The sequence below is a fragment of the Phyllostomus discolor genome, chromosome 3 (assembly GCF_004126475.2).
Source record: "Phyllostomus discolor isolate MPI-MPIP mPhyDis1 chromosome 3, mPhyDis1.pri.v3, whole genome shotgun sequence".
NCBI classification, from domain to species: domain Eukaryota; kingdom Metazoa; phylum Chordata; class Mammalia; order Chiroptera; family Phyllostomidae; genus Phyllostomus; species Phyllostomus discolor.
In genome coordinates this window covers 115154184-115177790 of record NC_040905.2, presented here as the reverse complement: position 1 = coordinate 115177790, position 23607 = coordinate 115154184, and the positions used below count along the sequence as shown (strand labels likewise).

At 54.0% G+C, this 23607-nt stretch overlaps 1 protein-coding gene across 1 annotated transcript; it reads left to right on the top strand.

Moving 5' to 3' along the window:
* The first annotated feature begins 405 nt into the window (after positions 1-405).
* On the top strand, positions 406-23369 carry LOC114508528 (mastin-like). The gene is made up of 6 exons (XM_028526498.2): positions 406-432; positions 20967-21027; positions 21213-21393; positions 21497-21768; positions 22702-22835; positions 22926-23369. The coding sequence occupies exons 1-6, from the start codon at positions 406-408 to the stop codon at positions 23088-23090; spliced, it is 840 nt and encodes a 279-aa protein (XP_028382299.2). The 3' UTR covers positions 23091-23369.
* The last annotated feature ends 238 nt before the right edge of the window (positions 23370-23607 follow it).

Below are 23607 nucleotides of genomic sequence, written 5' to 3'. Positions count from 1 at the left end.
TACTTCTGTAACTGCTTCCTGCTGAACATGGTCAAAATACAACTTTGAGTTAGAGGAGAGGCTTGGGTTTGCTAGTTCTGGGATTCCTAAGGACAGGAGTGCATGACGACAGCACTACTCTAACAGGTGACACGTGCCATAGGAGGTAATACAGGAGCAGGGGAAACATCAAGGAGACTGAGACCCTGCCACTCACAAACTCACATTCTGGTGGGGATCTAATAAGCAAGATGGCCCACAGTGGCAGCCTGCCCAAGGACAGAGTCCAAGCCTTTCAGAACTGATGCCAGCAAGGGAGAGAAAGGGGAAGGTGCTGTCATGTTAGAGTCTTCTTCCCATGTGACCCAGGACATCAAGCCATGATTTTTATTCAGGAATCGCCCATTGCTCTTCTGAGGTGTAGGCATGTCTATCGAGGACTTTGAAGGACAGGTAGGGTCTGGACATGAAATGACTGTGCGAAAGGGGGAGCCCAGTGGATGAAGAGCAGCAGTCCTAAAGGGGGATGGGATATCAGGAATAACAGTCCTGCCTCCTCATGTCATTCACATTAGTTACAAGAAACTTGTTCATGACCTTGACTTACAAGTTTCCGTGATAGATGGCTTGGCCAAGGTCCACATTTGGATGAATGAGAGGTTTCAGTGCATAATATCCAGTTTGTGCCCCCATGGTTTCTGAGACACAGTGATACTTTCCCTGTGGCTGAGTGAAGAACTGTACCTCATAAGACACCTTGGAGCAGGTGGTGAGGAAATTCCTGCAGAAGACAGCTTGGGAGGAGGTCTCTCAGCATCTGCTTTCCCGGGACAGTGCACTGCAGAGAAGCCCCTGTGAGGTCAGGAGGCACTGCCAGGAACATGTGGGTGCATGAGCACGCACACACACACACACACAAGGAGAGTACATCCTGTTAGCCACCACCCTCTAGTTAGCCAGCTACATGGCTGCAGCTCAGAGACTACCATGCTTCCGAAAATCAGGACACAGGGAAACACCACCGCTCACTTGCTGCCTCTTTGTCCCCAAACCCATTGCCCAGGAGGGGCTGGGATGAGGCTTGAGGTGAGCAGATTCCCTGTGAAGGGATCGGGTTTGATTTCGTCTGGCAAATGTGACTCAGCTCTGTATGGAACACCTTCAGAGATGAGGTGGTAGGCAGGAGTCAGACCTTCAAACCGAGTTTTCCCATGGGGATCGGGCCTAGAAAATGCATACAGACTGTTATGGCTTGCTCTTGCTAAAACTCCCTCACCCTGGTCTGAAGCAGTAGATGTGTATTGTCTGTCTTCAAGGTAATTTCCAAAGCCTGTGCGAGTTTTTCCAAGGACGGAGCTAATCAGCTCACCAGCTTTCCCTTCTGCAGGTGTTATTTTCATTCCCTTTATTGTACCTGAAATGTAGATGATAATTCTATGTAATAGATAATAAACGCTTCTTTGATGTAAGACCCAAGAAAAATGATAAAAGCCTGTTCAGGAAAAGGTGCTCTCCTCTTGAGAGAGTGGCCATGCCATCCCCTTTTTCTCCACAGATTTCCTGTGTCCTGTGCATTCCTTCTCATCTTCCATCACAAGAAGAGGGCTCTGCTGGCCGGAGTCCGCCACATCCCTGTATACTTTTCTCTATTTCACTTTGCATAGCCTTCACATCTTCCTCTGTTTTGTGACCATACTCAACAAATCCTGTGAGCCTCCTGATTATCATTGTTTTGAACTCTGCATCTGATGTGTCAGCTGTCTCCTTGTTGCTTAGTTCTTTTTCTGGAATTTTGATCTGTTCTTTCATTTGGGCCACATTTCTTTATCTTGGTGCAGTTGTAAGGGGTGGAGCCTTAGGTACTGGGCAGGGTGGGGCATCTGACTTGGCTGGGTTGTGCTGCTGAATGTGGGGAGGGGTCTGAGAAGTAACTACGCTTCCTGCTGGGCTCTCCACATGGTCTCAGTCAGTTCCTCTGCTACCCAAAAGCAAAGTGGGCCCTTCTGGTGCTGATTCCCAGGATGGTGGGCATCTGTACACTCTAGGACCCTGTGGGTCTCTCCAATGCATTGTCCTGTGAGGCTGGGAATTTATCCTGCCTCCATAACCCCCACAGGTTTTGCCAGTCAGAGGTTTTGAGACTTTATTTCCATGAGCTGGAACCCTGGATTGTGCAGTCTGTCTCACTCCCAAGTTGTTCCTCCCAGTTTATCCCCACGCAGATGTGGGACCACTAGCTCTGCCAGCACTGCCTTGCCGAGCTTCCTCTCCACCCAGGCTGCCCATCTCTTCCCCTCCTACCATCTGGATTAATGGTTTGTCTTTAATTGCTCAGTTGTGACTCTTGTACAGTTCAATTTTCTGGCAGTTCTGGTTCTTTCTGTCTTTAACTTTGCTGTTGTCCTTTTGGTTGTGTGAGGAGGCAAGGTGTATCTACCAAGGCATCCATCTTGGCCATAGGTCTCTTGATAGAACATGTCAATGAATATTCATGGCATTGCCATTTGCAGCCACAAAGTGAGTACAACCCCCAGGCCCATCAACAGACACCCAATTAATGAACTTCAGTCCATTGTTGGGAACCAACCTGCCTGGTATCAGAAGCTGTAACCCCCGCCAAGACTAAGGCTGAGGGAATAACCTTGAACTGTAAGCCAGCAAGGAGACAAAAGCTTATGTCTCTGGCAGGAGAGCCGCTTCTGCTCCTTTTACTTCCCCCTGCTTGGCCCCAGTGCTTGGTTGGTTAGTCAATGACCGGTAAGATTCCCCAAGGGGGGGACGACCTAAGACAGGCACGATCACGTGTAAGACCCCCAAGGAAGGACTTTGGGGGCTACGGCAAAAGGGGGTGATGGACCCTTGCCCCTTGGCTTTGACATAGCCTGAGTCCTCATTGTCTGTGAGAAAATCTCCTAATCTCTTGGCTGCCTTATTTCCCTTGCTCCACCTAAGCCTGAAACAATGACAGGGTGGTACCTCCCTGTGCTGGAAAGGGCAGATTCCCCGGGTGATCAGGCCTAAGAAAGAATATGTAAAATCCTGTGAAACCTGCTTTGTTTAGAATGCTCTCAGTTGAATGATAAGGGTCCAAGGAAGAAGTAAGTTTGTTCCTCAAAGTTTTACAGCTCTTTAACCCTGACTCAAAATAGGCCCTCAGACTTCCTTGTTATCTATTGTTTGATCCTTACTTCCTAGCAATGAGTAATGGGCTTTACCTGAATTCATATGCAAATGAACCCAATAAAAAGCCACCCCAGTGGGGGAACAAGGCGCTTCCCACTAGAGAGAGTGGCCATTCTGTTCCTACTTCCCCACAGGACCTGGTTGTCTCTATGTACATTTTTCTCGAGTGTTGACCAGCCATCCGCAGAGTTCCGAGGTCACTGCCAGTCAGTGGTCACATCAGCCCATCCACACAACTGACTAGTAGTTGGCCATGAAGGGAGGTGTCCCTGACACAGGCCACAGCACGGAGTGACCTGGAGAACGTGCTGATGGAGAGAGTCTCTGTAATGTGCGAGTCCACTCCCGTGCAGTGTCCAGGACAGGCAGGTCCACAAAGACGGGAAGCTGATCGGTGGTTGCTGTGGGCAGGGGGAGGGAGTGCATAGTGAGGACTTCACGGGAAGGGTTTCGGGGGCATGAAAATGTTCTGTAAGTACACAGGTGGTGGTTGTACAACATTAGGAATGTACTAAATGCCACTGAACTGCTCACTTTCAAAATGGTTACAATGGCAAATTTTGTGTTTTACAGTAATAATAATAATGCCCTGAAATCTCTCCTCTGGGAAACCCCTCAGTTCTGGGCGAGTCACGGTGGCAGGTTACTGGCTCACAAGGATTGTGAGGGGAGCACAAGCTCTGGTGCCCTTGGCTGGTGAATGCAGCAAGCCTCTGTGGTGCACAGTGGGGAGGGCGGGGCTGAGGGGGTGGGAGAGAGGCTGTAAACTCAGCTGGTGGGCCAGAACTGGCTGCTGGGAGAACCTGGAGCAGGTAAGATGCCACTGCAGGGAGTGAGTTAGGTTGTTTTGTTTTTAAATCCCAGGAATTTGACTGTGCTTAAATGCTAATGAGGACAGTGAATCTGGGGCATTGAAAAAACCTCCTTTTTTTTTCAAAATGGAAAGAGAAAAAGTATCAGTAAGAATGACCCCAGAGGTAAGTCCCCTTCATAAATGAAGCACTCACAAAAACCACTTAGAAAGACACCCAAAGCTGGTTGTCTGGAGAAGAGCAGCAGTGAGCGACTCCCAGAAGAGGGACTGAGACCAGGGATGCCCAGAGGGGTGCACTGAGGCCTGTCCTGGGGGAGGCCTGGACTGCAGGCCTGGGGAGACTGGGCAGGGCCTGGGAGGCGTGCCAAGTGGGGTGCCCACGTCTGTTGAGTTTCTGGGTCCGGATAGGTTGTGGCGAGGTCTTCTGTGCCAGTCTCATGGGGCAGCTGTGTGAGCAGAAGAGTTTGGGGGCACAGCCAGAAAGGGAGATGGCCACTGGGTGGTACCCTCCCACCCAGGTTCAGGGCGGCCTCAGACTTTAGCTGTGCTGCCTCTTGAGAGGCAGCATCCTGCCCAGGCGGAGAGGACTGCCCAGATTCCAGAATCATCCAGGGTGCACGGTCAGGGGCGTGGGCCCCACACCCTTCCCTCTACACTGAATTACCCCTGAATGCATTCCCCCAAGCCCGAGTCTCCTGTGGGACTGTGTGTGGTGATGGGGCTTGAGGAGGTGACTGAGGTGAAATGAGGTCATGAGGATGGACCCTGACCCACTAGGACTGGCAGCCTGATAAGAAGAGGAGGAGAGAAATCTCTCTCAGTCTCTCTGCCAGGTGAGCACACTGCAGGAAGGTGGTTGTCTGCCAGCCAGGAAGACACCTTCACTGAAATGGGACCAGGCTGGCACCCTGGTCTTGGACTTGCAGAGCATGCTCCAGCCTGTGGCATTTATTATGGTGGCCTGAGCCCCATAAGAGACCATCCAGGCATGTCTGAGGCCTCAGAACACACACCCCTGTCCCACTGTCAGCTGTGCTTTCACTTCTCCTGCCCAGAGACCACCTACCAGGGAGGCTGCTCTTTAAATGGCGCCCTCTAGTGGCCTGCACTGAGAGAGCCAGAGAGGCCCACTGCTCAGTCTGGGTAGAAGGCTGACAGCTGGGGAATGCGTGCCTGTCCAGAGGAGGAGTGGGAGGCAGTATGCACAGGGGCTGGAAAGATCCAGGAAGCAACTGCAGAGCTGGGTACTAGCAGCCCTGGGGCAGGGGGAGTATTTAGTCATGGTGCTCAGCATGCAGCAAGAACCTTAGGGGCGGCACGTTGAAAGAATGAATGAATGCATGAATGGCATAGAGTTCTCAGAAAGGAGGAGGGCTACCTGGAGGGCTCAGAGGTCAGGGAGCCCAGAGATTTTGCTACCAAGGCCTCAAAGGAAGGAACAGCCTCCCACAGCAAGGTGCGAGGAACTGGAGCAGGGAGCATGCCTGCTCTGTGACAGCTGCTGTCTTTGGCTGGGATGCGGGAGGGGCTCTGCCCAGCTGGTGTGGGGTCTGAAGCAGGAGGAAGTGGAGCTTGTGCACCAGCCTCTGAGACGCCGTGTGCTGAGTGCTCAGGGGTCTGGGAAGGCCACAAGCCCTGGGACACACAGACCCAGTGCCAGCTCTCCCCAACTGCTGGGAGGCCCTGGGAAGGTCCTGCTCTGCACAGGCTGTGGAGTCAGGCAGCCTGGGCACCAGGGCTACTGAACGAGCCTTATTCTGCTGCAGATGCCTGCTCGTTCTGGGCTCCATCTAAAAACCGCAGACCAGAAGCAGGTTTTCACTGGATGTCTGGATTGGAGTCCTGTCCCCTGGTGTGCACACTGTGTGCTAAAGTCAATGCGCCACTAAACACTCTGCCTCTTTTTTTGTTGGCAGGAAGTGCAACATATAAATTGTCTTTTACCTTGGAAGGGATGTCTCCACCTCACCCAAGCACCGCACCTGATAAATTTTGTCAATGAGCTATGCCCATGGCAGGTGGGGCGTCTTCCGAGGCTGGCTCCTGCAGTCCAATGACCGTGGTGTCCTTGTGGTGGGGAACCAGTGGGACACTCTGCTGGGAGGCTAGGTTATCCTGGACAAGCCTGTGGTGCCCACTGGAATCCTTGCTGGTTGACCTGCTTCCATCCTCTTGTTTGATGGGGGTTGGAAAGAACACAGTCACCAGATCAGGAGTCACCTTCCCAGAGCCCGAGGCTGTGTTGATCTGTCCTAGCAAAGATGCCAGCACTGCATCCACTGTTGGTGGTAACAACATGCACCAGAGTCCACAGGGTGTTTGCAGGAGCTGCACTGGGGAATCCAGGGGCTACGACAGGACCCCATACCACCTACCCAAGATGTCTGAAGAGGGGCGTTTCCAGGGCCTTTACTTAGCCTTTCACACCACAAGGGCTCCAGGGTGGAAGGAGAGCTCCCTGTAGGAAAATCGGAAGCTCAGTGCTCTCTCTTCTCTTCTCTGGGCTGGGAATGGGTCCCTAACTCCTCAGTCACCCCTGACCAGTGGCCAACCACAGTCCGAATCTGGCAGCACGTTTTGTCCCCACTGTTGCAGTGTTGCTGCTGTGTTTCTCTTTACGCAAAAGACCCTGTCCGTCCACTTTGGTAGGGCTTTAGAGGGTTTTTTTTTTTTTAATTGCAGGTCTTAATTAAACATTTGAACAAATGTGGAGAAAGTCCTTGAGCTGGGACTGGGGGAGGGTCTGAGTGCTGTGGGTGAGGACCCTGCAGAAGCCACAGCCCCTGATGGCTGCCCTCCCCTGGTCGCTGTGCCCTGTGGACCAGCCATCATCACTCGGGAAGTTTTCTGTCCACACTGGGAGTGCAACTCAGTGCCCACTACATGCCAGCTCCCCTCTCCCCATGCCCCAGGGACCCAGGGATGAACCAGATGAAGTTTTGACCTGGAAGGGCTCCCAGGACTGCTGGTGCTTTGGAGGAAATGGCCAGCAAGGAGCTGGGAGGAAGAACTTGCAGCTGCTCCTGGGCTGGATCAGCGCTGAGCCAGGGGGACCCCTCTGAGGGCAGTGAGGCCTGAGCCTGGAGCCCTGCCTGCAGGTGGGATGGTGGTATTAGGCAGTGGGGACAGGCTTCCGACCAGGACAATGGGGCCCTGACCTCTGTGCCCTGACCTCTTGTGCCCTCTGACTTTGTGCCCTGACCTCATCTGCACCATGCCCACTCAGGCTGCTCCACCCTCTGACCTCAGGTTCTCAGGGACCTTTCCTCCTGAGATGCTTCAGGAGGGGGGCCTGTAGTTAATTCCCGAGGCCACACTGGGCGCATCCGTGCACAGGTGCCCCTTGGAGGAGGGGTGAGGCCAAGGCCTGGTAGCTGGTGGAACAGGTCACTGAATAATTCCTGGAGGATGTCCAGGTACAGGCTGGGCTGCCCTTCCTGGACTCCTAGGAAGATCAAGGACAGGCTATTGTTAAACTTGAGCCTTTCTGTGTGACCTGCTTTGTTCCTCTGCTAAAGACAAGCTTTAGCAACTATAGAAACTGCTCACATTTGTGTGCAGGGGTGTGTGTGAGTGTGTGTGTGTGTGTGTGTGTGATGCACGTGATCTCTGGGCAAGGGCAGTTTGGAGTTTAAAATGCCCACAGTATTTGGAGACACTAGTAACTGAGGTTCAGAAGCCTGTTCCTGCTGTGCCCTCTTGTCAATCCCGTTCAGGTTTCCATCTCCTGCCCTAGACTATTCACACGTGCGAACACTAGTCTGTCTGCTCACTGCGTATTCCCAGCACCTAGAGCAGTGCCTGGTGGGTGCTGGTTGCTCAGTGAGTATTTGTGGGATGAGTGAATGCATGAGCCAGCCGGCACTGGGTAACTGAAAGTGTCTGCACTGAGTTGTCCTAGTCAGACCAGGAACTTGATAGTGATTATAAAAGAAAGTTTCTCTTGTGCACCCATGGTCCTTGCCGACTCCTGAAGTAGTGAATGATGCTGCTGGTCACATCTGCACAGCTCGGCCTCTGGCATCCCAGCATTCCTTCCACCCTGAGGGCTAGGGGTTGGGGTGTGGGTATTAGGGCACCCCTTCCATTTGGGGAAGGCAGTGGGGAGCTGAGGCAGTCTGCTGGGCTGTCCAGAAGAGGGGAAAGGAGCACTGGTGGAAAGACAGAAGGACCATTGGCTGAGAAGATGAGTCTCCTCCTGTGTTAGCCCTGCCTGCTCGAGGGAGGTGGATGGAGACCCACAGAAAACTACCAAGAGTGCTCTTGCTGGGTTTCAGCAGTTCGAGTTTCTATTACCAGGTGGTGCTAAATCTGTCCAGATCTTCCACCTTTCTTTGCTGCCCCACCTGCTGGAACTCTGCTGCAACACTGGCTGGAGCAGAAGGTCTTTCCCTCTGGCCCCCACCCCTCACCCCCTCTGGCTCCCTGCTGGCGCTGGCCCTGCCTCAGGTGTCTGCTCTCACCCTCCTCAAGGAGGGGTCTCTAGTTCAGGGGATCCCTCCCCTCACTCAGCATGATACCTCTGGGGTCTGGCTGTGTCACCAATGAACTTCTACCTTGTTGCTTCCTTTTTGCTTGGTTGCCCCCTCTTTTGATGACCCATGATCTTATTCTTCATGTGAGAACCTTCTCTGGCTCATTCTCCCACGGGGGCAAATGTTGGGGCCAGGTGCACCCAACCTCACGGACTGTGGCTACGTGACTTTTCAGACTGGACGCTGTGCTTGTTCTCACCCCACGTTGAAGGCGGGCCCCCAAAGGCCCATCTGTGTCCTCATCTCGGGAACCGGCAGCTGGGACACTGGGTGGCAGGTGGTGTGATTCCGGAGCCTGAGAGCAGGAGCTTCTCCTGGGTTGTGGGGGTGGGGGGCCCTGCAGCAGCCGCGTGCGTTTTTATGGGAGACTCAGAGGGGACGGGGAGGCACCGGGAGTGCGGAGACAGAGGAGGCAGGGGCGGGGCCCCTACCCCCGTACTGACAGAGGAGGGGAAAGAACTCCGTTCCTGTCGCTTTCATCTCCCAGGTTTGGCAGTTCCAGGAATCAACACACTGAGTCCCCTTCACACCCTGGAGTCCCCGTTCCTCTGTGTTTCCCTGACCTGCCCTCCCGTGTCTTATATTTTCCCTTTCTGACTGTCATCTTTAGAATTCCTTCACCCGTGTTCTCCAACATCAGCTTGCTTTATCCCAGTAACTCCAACCAACGGAACCCCCGGCCAGGGCCCTGGTGGACGGGACTTTGCAGGGACAGGATTCCCACCCTCTGTGTGTGGGAGGGGGAGCCGGGAGTCTACAGGAACCTGGATACCAGCAAGGGGAAAGGGCACCCGGCAGCCTTTGCTGAGATCCCTTCTGCTGCAGGCGGCCAGAGCTGTGTCTGTGGCTGGTGCCCAGGGTGTCCCTGATGCAGGAGTCAGAGGGACACATGTCCAGGGGCCTGGCATGGGTCGGGTGTGGGATGGACAAGGGTCCAGCAAGAGACCTGACAGCCCCTCCCCCTCCCTGCTGGTCAGCCTGGCTCCCCCAGCGATACACAACATCCCTCCCTGCACATGCCTGCGTGTCTCTGCCGATGACACGGAGCGTCCTGCAGGCTGGACCGTGGCTGTCCAGTCAGTGGAGGTCGGGGGCCAGACCATCCTCTCACCCCTGGTCTTCCCACAACCGCAGGAAACCGTCATAGCCCATGGATGTGTCCCTGAAACTTGGAAGGTGTCCTCACAGATACCAGAGCATCCTCCCCTTCCTGCCCTTCGCCCTGCAACCTGCTCGCCAGGGGTGTCCTGCAGCTCCGCCATGCAACAGAGTCCACTTCTCTCTCACACGGCCCCCGTGGGTGGGCTGGTGAGGGTCGCCCTGCCACTCTGTCCCTGCGAGGGCCCTTCCCAGCAATCTGACACGAAGCACTGAGTCTCCCCAGACGCTGCACACTGGCTGCTCCCCTGGGGGCGTCTGCGCCTCCACTGAGGTCTGCTGGGTGCCCGCCGCGCTCCACCTCCCCACCTCCCCACCTCCCACCTGCCTCCTCCCTCAGCTCCCTCTTTGTCGTGGGCCCATCTCAGACCTCTTCTGTCCTCATAAATGAAAAACATTAAAGTAGATTTTATGTTTTAGAGCATGCTTACATTCATAGACAATTGTGTATAAAGCCCAGCTGCCATGCACACAGTCCCCTTCCGTGAACGAGGCTCATTAGTGCGGTGAGCGTGTGACGGCTGATGAACCGACAGGGACACGACTGTGGTGGCTGAACCCCCCAGCTCGCCTCAGGATCCCTCCTTGTGGGTCTGTGGCTGTGAGACGTGCAAGATGACACGTACCCACCGTCACACTACACCTCCCTCCTGGAGGCCCCCCCAGCTGGTCCCATCTGACCCTGTCAGGCCCCAGGGATGCTCTTCTCAGGGAAAGTTCCAGGCTGTCAGCCATAGAAGAGCATCTTGTTTAAAAGGCCACACACTCAGGTGCTGTGGAGGCCCAGCCCATCCTGGAAGTGGGCAAAGGCACGCACTCCCCGCCCAGCCCTCTGGACCAGCAGCCAGCTGTCAGGGCGCCCTGTCTCCCAACCTCTCACTTCTTCCCAGGAGGCAGCCAGCTCCTCCCTGCAGCTGGAGCTTCATTTTTTCTCAGGTGAAAACACACCTGGTGAGAGAAGCACAGGGTATCCACACCGACACCCCCTTATCTGGACAGCAGACTGGCAGAAACAGGGAGACTCAAACACTCGAAGTCAGGTGGGGCTGGCTGGAGGGGACTCACAGAATGCTGGTGGGCGTGACCTTGGGAAAGCCACCTGGGAACAACCGTCAGCAGGTCGACCTCCTGCAAGGTCTCCTTCTGGGTGGGAAAGCTCTTGCCTGGGTCCCCCCAGGGACAGGCACCGCCCCATCTGAGGCAATGCTGGCCATTCATGGTCATTGCTGCTGCCTTTGGCTTGAGCGGGGTCTGCCGGCATCGCTGGGGGAGGGGGTACCGGCATGAAGACCGTAGGGCAACCAGACAGCACGGCAATAGCAGTGCCCTCGTCGGGGTCTCCCCAAACCCTTCGGACCCAAGGACCGCCGTGGGGAAGGACCATGCACCGCCTGATTCTGAAAGCAGCCTCACAGTTGGGGAGTGTGCACAACTGAGAAACGGAGACAGAAAAGCAGCAGAATTGAGGGCTGGGGCCTCCCACCACACACCCTTGGGACAGTGCACGTTCTGGGTGCCAGGCGGACCAGCCTGGCCCCTGCCACCCTCGGGCCCTGGGGCCCGGGCGGGATCAGAGCCCCGCTGTGTGGGCGGCGGGAGTCCCTGGGGGCTGTAGACCCCCTACCCCACCGCAGGCGTAGCAGGTCACATGGCAGGTTCTCGCCCCAAGTTTCTAGATTTTAGGCAAGACACAAACTTCACCCAGTGCACTCCGTTATCCTTTCATTTCTTCCGATCTGTCCACTCCAAAGTATATTACCTGTTTATTCTTCTCCGAGTGGGAGATCCCGCCTTGGGGACGGGGCTTCAAAACACAGGCTGCGTCAGACAGAGGAACTGTGCTCCCAGCCAGCTGACAGGAGGAGGCGTGACCCACGGCCTCCTCCACCCGAGCCCGGTGAGCGCCCTGCCGCTGTGTTGGCGCACGAGCCGCCCTGCCGGGCCCTCCCGCTGCCGGGCCTCCACCTGTCCCCACACCAGCGCACTGTTCCTGTGCTCCATACTGTCCTGTGTCCCTTTTCCGTGGGGTGACGCTGGCTTTCCGTTCTGGACAGTGAGAGAGGTTTCAAACTCCAGGTTTCAGCCCTGCCTGGTGCAGATGTCGTCCCCCAAAGTGAAAGGTGCCGGGTCTACCCCCGGTCAGGGCCCGAGCCTGGGCTGTGGGTTCGGTCCCTGGTCACGGGCGTTTGAGAAGTAACTGAGCAATGCTTCTCTCCCACATTGATGTTTCTCTTCCTCTCTTTCTCCCTCCCTTACCCTCTCTAAGAAGAAAGAATAAAAACTATTTCCAGGTTTTACTAGTCATTTGATCACATTTATTATTTATTTTAAAAGATTTAAAGTGTTTCACTTGCAATTGATGTACAATATTATGTTGGTTTCAGGTCTATGGCATGGACCTTAGACGTTTGCATAACTTACATAACTTACCCAGTGGTTGCCTCCCATAAGCCCAGCAGCCATCTGACACCACCCGGAGTCACTGTAATATGGTCAGTTATATTTCCTGTGCTGCACTTCACATTTCTGTGACTTTCTGTCACTGGCAATGCGTGCAACATCAGATCAAGTTTAAGGAGAAGACCTGGAGCTGGGGCTGGGGCTGGGGGAGGGTCTGCTGCTCTGCTCTCTGCCTCCACCCCCACTCTGGTGTCTGGTCCTGTGGGACGGGTGACCTTGATGGGGCCGTTGTCTGCTCACATTTGGGGGTGAAAACTGAGCTCACACTCTGTACCCCGTCCCCTTCTCTATTATCCAGGGGTTCAAGGGTGAACCTGAGCTGTGGCCCTGCTGTCACAGGGCTCCCAGGACAGCTGGTGCTTTGGGGGAAGTGCCTGGTGAGAAGCTGGGGGAAGGTGCAGTTGTCCCTCATCTGGGGTCAGTGCTCAGACAGTGAGGAGCCCTCTGTGGACACCAGGGTCTGGGCCAGGGGTGACACCCCCTGGGGGGCTACAGTGTGTTGGGCACTTGCACAGGGACAGGGGCTGGGAAACACTGGGGACTTTGCTGAAGGAGGGGCTGGCACTCTCTCCCCTTCTCCCCTGGGAGCTGTCATGCAAAGAGTGCAGGTCTGAGCAACCTCAGGGCATGAGCCGTTGAGGTCATTCTAGCCCACAGGCTGTGTGAGGTCCCATCAAGCTGTTTGTGATCCGGGCTCAGGTCTGAGAACAGTTTTTGTTTGGCCTTTTCTTGACCTAGGAGCTGGCCAGGCTCCCAAGGTCTTCAGGTGGCCATCATCCTGTTCCCACAGAGTGAGAGGGGAGCTGGAGCTTGGGGAGGGGCCCATGTTCTCACACACCCCACTCTCCATCCCAACACGGGTGCCTGCCTTCTCCTCTCAGTACCATCTGCCTTACATCTTCTGTGTGTGTCCTGGGGAGGGAGGAGGATGGGTGAGACATTGTACCCATCCTCTGCAGCAACCGTGTGACAGAGCTAAGGAGTAAGACTCATATGTAAGAGTATCAGTGTATATGATGCTGATCACTGGTCCCAAAACAACTTTCCAAACCATGTTAAGATCATCCTGTAAGGTTGACTGGGATCGTTTTCCAAGGCAGCCCAGCGTTAGCAGAGAGAGGCATCTCTGAACACACCCAGCAGTCCAGAACATTGGGCTGGAGAGCTCCTCCATCAGCCCACCTTGCAAAGCTGGTCTCCTGCACTGAAGTCAGGAGACAAATGTGTAGCAGGCCCCATAGAGGCAAATCAGCACGGTGGGCAGAATGTGGGACATGCTCGACCCGGTGTAAGAATAGTGGCCTGTTCAGGGATCTCCATGGTCTCCCATGCCACACCTTTACTCTGGTGATGCCCTCTAGCCTAGAATACTAGCTATGACAGCAGGAGTAAGACTGTGAATCTGTCGATGGAAAAAAATGAAGGTACCTACCCCAATACATTTCCCAGGGTTAGTTACTTGAATAGCAGATGGCCATTTACCAGCTATGGTAGGTTACAGAAGCAAACCCTGGGCAAGACCCTCCCTCTATGGGGCCAAGAGAGCGCAACCAGCAGGTACCAGTTTGAGTTTCTCTGGGCCAGGTTAATACACTAGCTTCAGGGTGTGTGGCGGGGGGGGGGGTGGGGGGAGGCCTCTGCCCACAGAGCCCTCATCACTCCCTCCCCCTGTCTGCCACCCATGAAAATAAGTCTACCAAGACATGATCTGCTTGGGGAGGAAAGGTGGCCAATCTCTCACAGGAGAAGGGCCAGCGGCCTGTTCCTCAATGGGCTTTATTGGATTCAGTTTGCACAGGAATGCAGGTAAAGCTTCTCAATCATTGTCAGGCAGTAAGGGTGAAACAATAGATAACATACAAAGAACTATGAAGACTTATTCTGAGTCAGGGTCAGTTAGCTAAAGGGCTATAAAACTTTGGAGAATAAACTGATTTTATGCTTGAACACTTATCAGAAAACTGAGGACATTCTTAGCAAAGCAGGTTTCACAGTATTTTATACATTTTTTCTTAGGCCTGATCACCCCAAGGAACCCAAATTTCCAGCCGAGGGCTGCACTGCCCTCCAGCATTGTTTCAGGCTTAAGTCAGCCATGGGAAGTGAGGCAGTGAAGAGATTAGGAGACTTTTTGCAGACAAAATGAGGACTCAGGCTGTCAAAGCTGACGGGCGAAGGTCCATCACCTCCTTTCTCCATAGCCTGCCAAGTCCTTCCCTGAGGGCTTCTTTGTGACCGTGCTTGTCTTAGGTTGCCCCTCCTTTGCAGAATCCCACCCGTTATTGGCTACCCTGTCAATAGCTCCAGGTCAAACAGGGTGAGGTGAAAGGGGGCAGAGGCAGTGACCCTCCAGGGAGATAAGCTTTGTCTCCTTAGTGGCTTATGGTCCCAAGGTCTCTCATTCAGCCTTAGCCCTGGGGGGTTACAGCTTCTGAAACCAGGCAGGGCAGTGCCTAACAAGGGTGTGTGTCCTGGAGTGCTGGCAACAATAGGTAAGACCTTCCCAAAGAGGTGGTATCTTAGTATGTGCTGTTTGAACTTGGGCTATCACTGGGGATGCCCACTTCTGCCCTGTCTAGAATGCTGCAGGTGAGTCTGGTGGTTGGCAGGACGTTTGTCAACAGTGCATTCTAACGTTCTAACTGTCTGGCTTCTATAGGATTACAAGGTAGGTGCAGTCACCTTCCAGTGTCACGGCTGTGGGCCAAGTCTTGCACATAACAGCCTGTTGTGGCCTCGAAGGGATGCGGGTGCTGGCTGGCACGTACAGCACACTGTGAGCAAGCTGCAACAATGTCAGTCATTTTCAGGGGGAGGCCCAGGCTTTGGCTGTTGCCCATCGAATTTCCTGCCCTGTATGTTTCGTTTTCCGGTGTAGCCGTGCGACCATTCATCTGCGGGGGCCTCTTCTAGCTGTTGAATGTGAACAGTGCATCCCCTTCCTCCTTCCCTGGACTTTGTAAAAGTTGCTGTCCTGTGTCATGACATAGGGCCACCTCCTTAGACTGTACAACCACCCGCATGTCAGCCCACATCGTTTTTCCCCACGGGGCTGTTATGGATAGTCCAGGCCTGAGCATGCCCTTTTGGAGGGCGGTCCTTTGCAGGAGCCGGCAGTGCACCATGCTCGGGGGGCACTGGAACCGTGCCAGCTTTCACCAGCAAAGGGCCATCAGGCTTGTCCTTGAATGTTCTTTTCAGCATCTCCTCCCAACCCCAAGGGGACTGGCCCCAACAACACCTGCAGCTCCTGGCTAAGAGGGGATGGTGCACGAACATGTATCCATTGCAGGTAAACACTTCATTTCACTGTAGTTGGTGTCTGTGCCACACCAGCCTTCAGAGTGTGAAGCAGGTCCTGCAGCCACCCCTCCATGGGACAGGTGGTCCGCACCACCACAGCAGAGCTTCTGGTGACAGGTCGGTTGCTTGCAGGGCTTGGTAGGTGGCACAGAGCTGTTTCTCCATTAGACTGTGTCTGTCTTCAGCCTCTTTCTGTACCTGGGGCTGAAGCCCTGTTGGCTGCAGAGCTTCCCCTGCTGTTGCCAAAGACCCTGTGACATCCCCCCGGGTTACATGTACACCCAGCTCTCCAGGCAGGGCTGGCTCATAGGCACCAAGCACCTGCACCTGTTTAACTGTTCCTTTTGCTTCCTCCCCAGCCCGCTGCTGCTTCTCCCGCCGGTCCCACTGTTGTCCTTCCCTGACAAGAGCGTACAGAGGTAGCAGTGTCTGGGCTACATGAGGGACCAAGGCTCTCCAATAACCTGGTACCTGACACAATCTTGGAACATTTTCCTCCCAGGGGGTAAGGCACAACATTGTGTTTTATCTCTAATGGCACTAGGGAATACTTTAGTCTCAAGAGACTAGATAACACCCAAGAACTTGACAGATAGCTAGTTTTTTTCTTTTTATTTACGCTGTTAAGAAACCAGGAAGACCCATTGTTTGTTCTTCTGTTCCATTTTTAAGATGTTTTTTTGAGTTAACTTTTCAACTATTCTATTGAATATTTAATTTATTATATTTTTAGTGTCCAAGGGCAGTATCACAATTGCAGTATCTTCACCCATCTGCCTGAAAATTTACTCAAACCTCTTCTATTTTTCTTCATTGTTTGTTGAATAATTTTGTTTTTGTTTTTTAAAAAGATTTCATTTATTTATTTTTAGACAGAGGGGAAGGGAGGGAGAAAGAGAGAAAGAGAAACATCAATGTGTGGTTGCCTTTCGAACAACCCCCAATGGGGACGTGGCCCACAACCCAGGCATGTTTCCTGACTAGAAATTGAACCAGTGACCCTTTGGTTTGCAGGCTGGCCATCAATCCACTGAGCCACACCAACCAGGGCTGTTAGATGAATAGCTAGCTTTGAATAATGTTTTTTCTCAGTTGTTTGTACTTTGCTTTCTAACTTTCTGACTTAATGCCTGCCTGGTCATCCCCAACTGTTTTTTTCATATTTAAGAAGAAATCAGGCAGACTTCTGGTGAAGGTGGAGGCATAGGTAGATGCACTTTGCCTACTTGCACAACCAAAAGAAGGGCAACAACAAATTTAAAAACAAAAAATAATCAGAACTGCCAGAAAATCGAACTGTATGCAAGTCCGAAAACCAAGGACTTAAAGAAGAAACATTTACCCAGACTAGGAGGAGGGGCAGAGACCAGCACCCAGGGCAGAGGAGACATGTGCCAAGGTGTTGCCTGGAAGACCCAGTGGGCCAGATGGCAGCTTCTGGTCCCACATTTCTGTGAGGATTAACAGGGGGGAACAGCTCAGAAGTGAGTCAGACCACACAACCCAGGGTTCCAAGCAGGGAAAGAAAGTCTCAAAACCTGTGACTGTAAAAACCTGTGGAGGTTGAGGTAGCAGAAGAAACTCCCAGCCTCACAGGAGAGTTCATTGGAGAGACCCACAGGGTCCTAGAGTGTACACAAACCCACCCACTCGGGGAACCAGCAACAGAAGGGCCCACTTTGCTTGTGGGAAGGGGGGGAACTGACTGAAAGCCTGGGAGAATGGACCAAGCACCATTGTTCCCTATCAGACCCCTCCCCACCTCCAGTGTCACCACACAGCAATGGGGGTTGCCCCGCCCCAGAGAACACCTAAGGCTCCACCCCTTACAAAGTAACAGGTGAGCTGAGACAAAGAAATATGGCCCAAAGGAAAGGACAGATCAAAACTCCAGAAAAAGAACTAAGCAATGAGGAGATAGGCAACCTATTAGATGCAGAGTTCAAACCACTTGTAATTAGCATGCTCACAGAAATGGTTCAATATGGTCACAACATAGAGGGAAAACTGAAGGCCATGAAAAATGTGGTAGTTTATGCCCAAAATCACCACCATAATGAAGTATAATTATCTAACAAACAAGAACAACTGTTTTTATTAACAGTTCAAACACGACTGAGTTTCTCTCTCTCTTTTTCATGTGAACATAAGGATCTTCATTTTTGTTAGCATTACAGGTCAGTTAATAATAAAACATTTGTCCCCAAATCTCTACTCTTTCCTGTTTATCTAATTTGTGGCTTCTTTTCTTTTACTTTTTTATTACTGTTTTTCTACTGCAGTTGTCCCGATGTTCCCCCTTTGCTCCCTCCGTCCACCTCGCCCCAACGCCGCTCCCACAGTCCAGCCCCACACTGCTGTCCGTGTCCGTGGTCACTCGTACATGTTCTTCTAATGATGCTGCCCCCTGTTTCCCACCGTCCCCCTCCCACAAGTGAGGTTCTCAAATGCTCACTCCAATCTGTCTGCCTGGTTGGCTGCAGGACCATTTGGGGTTACTCCGAGATGACTGGGCAACAAGGCAGACTCTCCAGTCTCCGACCTGCACTGTTTGGGGACCAGCGTTTCTCGGGGGTCGGATCCTTCGGCCTGACCTTCAGGGGTGGCCCCCGGTGCAGGTGGGAGAGGAGGCCGGGTCCTGATCAAGGGTAGTTTTCCCTCAGTTCCTGTTCCCAGCCTCGGGCCTCTCCTCCCCCCTCCTCTGCTCCTCTGTGCTGGGTGAGCCTGACCTTCAGCCTCTGGTTCATGTTCATCAGATCACAAGTCTGGGGCTGTTTCCTGGGTGGGTGGGTGGGTGGGGTGCTCAGCTGACTCTCCGTCCTGACCAGGCTCTGAAGCTGCGTGTCCAGACCTTCCACAACCTCCCTGTTCACCGTCCCTGCGTCAACGCCGCCTTTTCAGCCCCTGCCGAGAGCTGAGGGGCCTGGGCCCCTCAGGGCCAGAGTGGGCCTGTCCTCATGTGTCCTGCAGAGGGAGGGGCCTGCAAAACAAGCACCAGAACACTGGCTTGTCCTTCTCCCCACCCCAGCTTCCTCACCCCCTCCATCTGATTCCCAGGGTCCATCATGGATGCCATCTCCCTCTTTCTTCCTCTGAGTTCACACACTTAGTTGTCCCGTGCTGTGCTGTCGCTGGGGCTGGGGGTTAGGAGGAAGGGCATGCAGGCCCAGCTCCAGCCCACTCTGCTGTACTGGAAGGCCACCTGGTCTCCACTTTCACAACTTCTTCATGCCAGCTGTGTGATTGGCCCCATGCTCTGCCTCGCGGCTCCTGGGACATCCTCCCCTGTATTTTTCTCCAGACAAACTTGGGCATCAATTTTAATGTTCGTTATCTCAATCAGCCCTGGTCAGTGTGGCTCATTGTTTGGAACATCACCCCATAAACAAAAAGGTTCTGGGTTTGATCCCTGCTCAGGTGAGGATAATAAAATTGTGTAACAACAGTCAGATTTGCCTACAGTGCACATTCTATTGGGATTTCTGAAGAGTTGATTTTTGATGACAGTGTCTCTTTTCAACAGCTTTGAATGACATTTTATTTCATGATATTTTCCTTCTCAGGAAAGCTTTGTGGTTTCCCTGTCTCTGATAAAGCCCTGTGAAGGCTGTTCTCAGTGCCGGTCATTAGGAATGTCCGGATGCTCTGTGCACTGGGTCTTCACGGGTACGGCACCTCACTGCCTGTTACTGAGATTGCAAACATGAATTTCTTCTTCTTTCTCTCCTCACTCGTGTTTAAAGCATTTTTCTTCCATCTAGTCACCTTGAGAAATTTAATCCTAAAACTTTTCAGTAGAGGCCTTGACTTTTCTGGGAAGAAGTTTGTATTATCTGCCAATGATTGTCACAAGACTTTCCCCCAAGGCCCATGAACCTCTCTGTTGCTTCTACTTCTGGCAGCTATGCTCCTAAGGTTCACATGCTGTCTCTGTCCTCCAGTCAGTCCAGCCCAGCTGGTTATCACCCAGCCTGGGGCTGGGGGACAAAAAGACTGGGTCCATCCTCAGGCTTGGGTCTGGGACCTGTGGCTTCTTACTGAAACATCTGTGGCTTGTCTTCCTGTCACCTAGCCCTGGGAACCAGCCCCAAACCCACATCCGCAGTGGAGGGTACGTGAAGGTTGGGGTCTGGTCCAGACCAACAGTGGGGTAATGGACAGGGAGCCCCACCCTCATCACCTAGAGGGTTTGTCCTGTGGGCCTGTGGGCCCAGCCCCTCCTCTCCTGGAGCTCATGCCTCCTGCTCTGATTGGCCCCCAGGCCAGGTGGGATGATAACTGTCTCTCCTGAAGACTCCCAGTGCCCCCAGAGTAGCCACAACCTGAGTGAGGATGACAGTGACTCTGGCCCCAAGTGGGAATGATGGAGTTCTAGAGACCTGAGCTCACCTGAGTGCTGGAAAGCACCACTAGACGACCTCATTGCCTGGCTCACCAGGGACAGGGCAGTGGTTCAGGAGTGTGGGGACCCCCCTCCTCTTGCTCCTCCTCTCAAACCGTCTCCTGGCCCCATCCCACGGTTGGTAGAGAATGAGTCTCATAATGTCAAAGGCCAGAGAAGTCTGTGCTTGATTGAATGGCTGGCCTCTGCCTGGGGTTGGATTTGGGGTACAGAGTTGCTCTGTTCAGAAAGCAGGAAGCATGGGGGGGCACTGCCACTACTGTGAGGGATGGCTGGGTCCCTGGGGTGCAGGCAGAGGTCCTCCCAGACGTGAGGACAGACGAGGTAAAGAGCATCACACTGGCCCCTCTCTCTCTCTTCGCTGTGCATTTTGACAAAGTTGGATCGTGCGCACGATGGACTAGGACAGTGGAACAAGTGTGCGGCAGTGTCCTGGGCAGGGGGAGCAGACGCCACAGCCTGGAGCCTCTCACCACAGAACCGTGTCCTGTCCGTGTTGGAGGCCAGAAGTCTAACACTCAGGTGTCGGCAGGGCCCCACGCCCTCCGAAGGCTCCAGGGAAGGGTCCTCCCTACCTCTGCCAACTCCCGGTGTTGCTGGCAAGTGGTGGCTCTGGCTCCAGCAAGTCCCTCCTTCTCCGAGGAGGACGTGCACCTCACGAGAAGGGGAGCAGTGGAAGTGCGGGGTCTCCTAGCACCTAGCTCTGGGCTCAGGGGCAAAGCCCCCTATTCCATTCATGTCCTTGCTCTGTTTTATTTATTTCATCTTTTTAAAAAAATTTCCATGTGCATACTGTTCATGTCACTACTGATGTGTCTCCAGCACCCATTCTCTGATGGGCTCAGAGGAGACACTCAATGTTTCTTGTTTGATAGATGGCCTGTTGGCCACCACTGCTCCCACTGAAGGGGTAAGCCTTGCCTCCTCCCACACCCCACCCCCAGGGAGGGCGGGCTTTCCCCTGGCCCAGTTCCTGGGCAGGGAGGATAAAGGGGCTCAGAGGGGCCCAGGAGCAGAATGCAGAGAGACCTGGCATGGTGAGGCTGCTGCTCAGCCCCCCGCCCTCTGTCCTGCCAGTCCCAGGGCCCTGCCCCATTACTCCCCTCACTCTGGCTCCCCTCTCTCCCTGCAGATGCTGTGGCTGCTCTTCCTGACCCTCCCCTGCGTGGGGGACTCCATGCCTGTGTCCTCTGGTGAGTCTCATTCCCCAAGCCTGCCCTGTCTCCAAACTCCTGACCCTGGTCTCTCAGAGGCCACCCCTGGGATTTGGTGGCAGTCCCCACATGGGGACGGCTCTGGGGGAACTGAGTATGAGGGCCATGCTGGGTGCCAGGTAGGGGTGCCTGGGTCCCTGATGGCTCCTCCTCTCCTTCCCCAGACCCCAGCCCAGGTACTGAGCTGGTGGGCATCGTGGGAGGGCGTAATGCCCCTCCTGGAAAGTGGCCGTGGCAGGTGAGCCTGTGGATCTTGCTCGGAAGAGATAACGAGTGGCAGTTTGTGTGTGGGGGCTCGCTCATCCACCCCCAGTGGGTGCTGACCGCTGCCCACTGCATTCCAGGGTAAGTCCTGACCCTCAACCCCTGAGGGGTGATAGACACCGTCAGGAGGGTCCTTTCTGCTCTACAGAAGCTTTTTACTAACTTCTGGTCTTCTGTCCCCCAGGAAATACCCAGTGCCTCAGCACTTCAGGGTCCAAGTGGGACAAGTGAGACTCTCAGACAGTGAAAAAGTGGAAGTGGCTATGGTCATCCGCCACCCCAAGTACAACCTCACACAGAAGGGAGTCGGTGGCGCTGACGTGGCGCTTCTCAAGCTGAAGGCCCCCGTGAAACAGTCTAACCTGGTCAATTGGGTCACCCTCCCACCAGAAAGGCTCACGGTCCCCTCGGGCACCAGGTGCTGGGTGACAGGCTGGGGTAACATTGCTGTCAATGGTAAGAACCAGGATGAGGAGTTGAAATGAGAGGGGGAGACTCAGGGGAAGACTCAGTGGGGTGACAGCCAAGCTTTGCAGATGAGGCCTTAGCTGGGACCCTCCTAGGGCCTCTCCTGGGAATGGGAGGCAGACAGCCCTGGGGACTCTGCTGAGGGGCAGACACCAGAGGAGCAAGAGCCAGGCCAGGCCACGGGCGTCTCTCTGCTCTCATTCTGTGCCAGGCCCCGAGCGTGCCCTCATGTGGGTCCCCCACTTTCCTCAGTTCCCCTTTCCCCTGCAGTCCCAATGGGGGGGGGGGTTGGAAATGAGGGGAGAGAGAACTTGAGGGACTTGCTCACGGATTCATTATGAAAAGGACAGAGTCAAATCTGACCCTATGTCTAACTCGCTCTACATTTCTTGGGGGAAAAACTTGCTCTGGCTTTTTAAAAATAATTCTTTGTGAGTTAAAGAGCAATGTGCCCTGGCTGGTGTGGCTCAGTGGACTGAGCGCCTGCCTTTGAACTGAGAGGTTGCTGGTTGGATTCCCAGTCAGGGCCCATGGCTGGGTTGTGCTTCAGGTACCCAGATGGGACCGTGGAAGAGAAAACTAATCGATGTTTCTCTCTCACATCCATGTTTTTCTCCCTCTCTTTCTCTATCACTTCCCCTTTCTCTAAAAATAAATTAAAAATATTTTAAAAAACGAAAACAAGAAAAACAAAAACAAGAAAATATGTATCCCTTTGCTTCTTTTCGTAGCTTAGTGCCCCCAGTGTCAGTCTAGAGATTATCAGCCACTGACCTGGAATGACCCCGGGGAGTGGAGGCCCTGGGTAACTCCCACCCAGAGACCCCTGGGGCATTGAGGCTCACAGTGTGGCCCTGGAACCCAGGAACTGTGACTGCCTGCCCCTTCAGTACCACAGACTCACTTGGCTTCTTTTCACAGTGTCCCTGCCCCCACCCCACCACCTGCAGGAGGTGGAGGTCCCCATCGTGGCCAATGAGATCTGTAGGCAGCAATACCAGCAGATCAAGGACGACATGCTGTGTGCAGGGAGCAACGGCCGGGACTCCTGCCAGGTGAGACCCCTGTCCCTGACTGTGGCCTCCATGGGTTGCTCCTGCTCACAGGGACCCTGAGTATTGACCATCTGTCTCTTCTTCCCACAGGGTGACTCTGGAGGGCCCTTGGTGTGTAACTGGAGGGGCACCTGGTTGCAGGTTGGAGTGGTGAGTTGGGGGAAAGGCTGTGCCCATCCCAACTTTCCTGGAGTCTATGCCCGAGTGACATCCTACTTGTCCTGGATCCACCGCTATGTCAACCTCTCTACTTGAGCCCAGGGCAGGGACAAGGATGCTGCCCACATGCGATGAAGATGGTCCCTCTAGGGCCTGCAGGGGACCCTCCCTGCTCCTTGCCCAAAACTAGCTTTTCACTGCACCTAGAACCCCCCTCTAGTCCCTGCTCTGAGTCCTTCTGCCTGTCCCCTCCTTCAGCATCTGTCTCTCCCCTGACAGGTAAAAGGGAGAGGCCGGACTGCGGTTGGGGGTGGGAGGCAGCATTCCAGGTCTCCTGCTCACTCTGTAGCTCATTAAACTGCATCAAAACCAGGCTCTGGACTGAGTGCACTTACCTGTGGGTGTGGCCAAGGCAGCTGCTGGGTGGGATCTTCCTGGTGGAGGAGCCCAGGCTACAGGAATGGGACAGTGTTGGGGGGAGGTGGATGGGCAACCGTGACCTCAGCATGGAAGAGGGCCACGTGGGTGGGTTCTCTTGGTGGGGTGAAGGGTGGATTTTCTGCCTGAGCTCTGAAACCTCAGCACAGAGGACAGCTCCCCGAACAGTCCTGCA

What these genes read in the sequence shown, in the direction of transcription:
- LOC114508528 (XM_028526498.2), top strand. Translation starts at nt 406, where the DNA reads ATGTCTATCGAGGACTTTGAAGGACAG. An exon ending in TCGAGGACTTTGAAGGACAG is followed by an intron (nt 433 to 20,966) that starts GTAGGGTCTGGA and finishes CTCTCCCTGCAG; the next exon opens with ATGCTGTGGCTGCTCTTCCT. An exon ending in GCTGCCCACTGCATTCCAGG is followed by an intron (nt 21,394 to 21,496) that starts GTAAGTCCTGAC and finishes TCTGTCCCCCAG; the next exon opens with GAAATACCCAGTGCCTCAGC.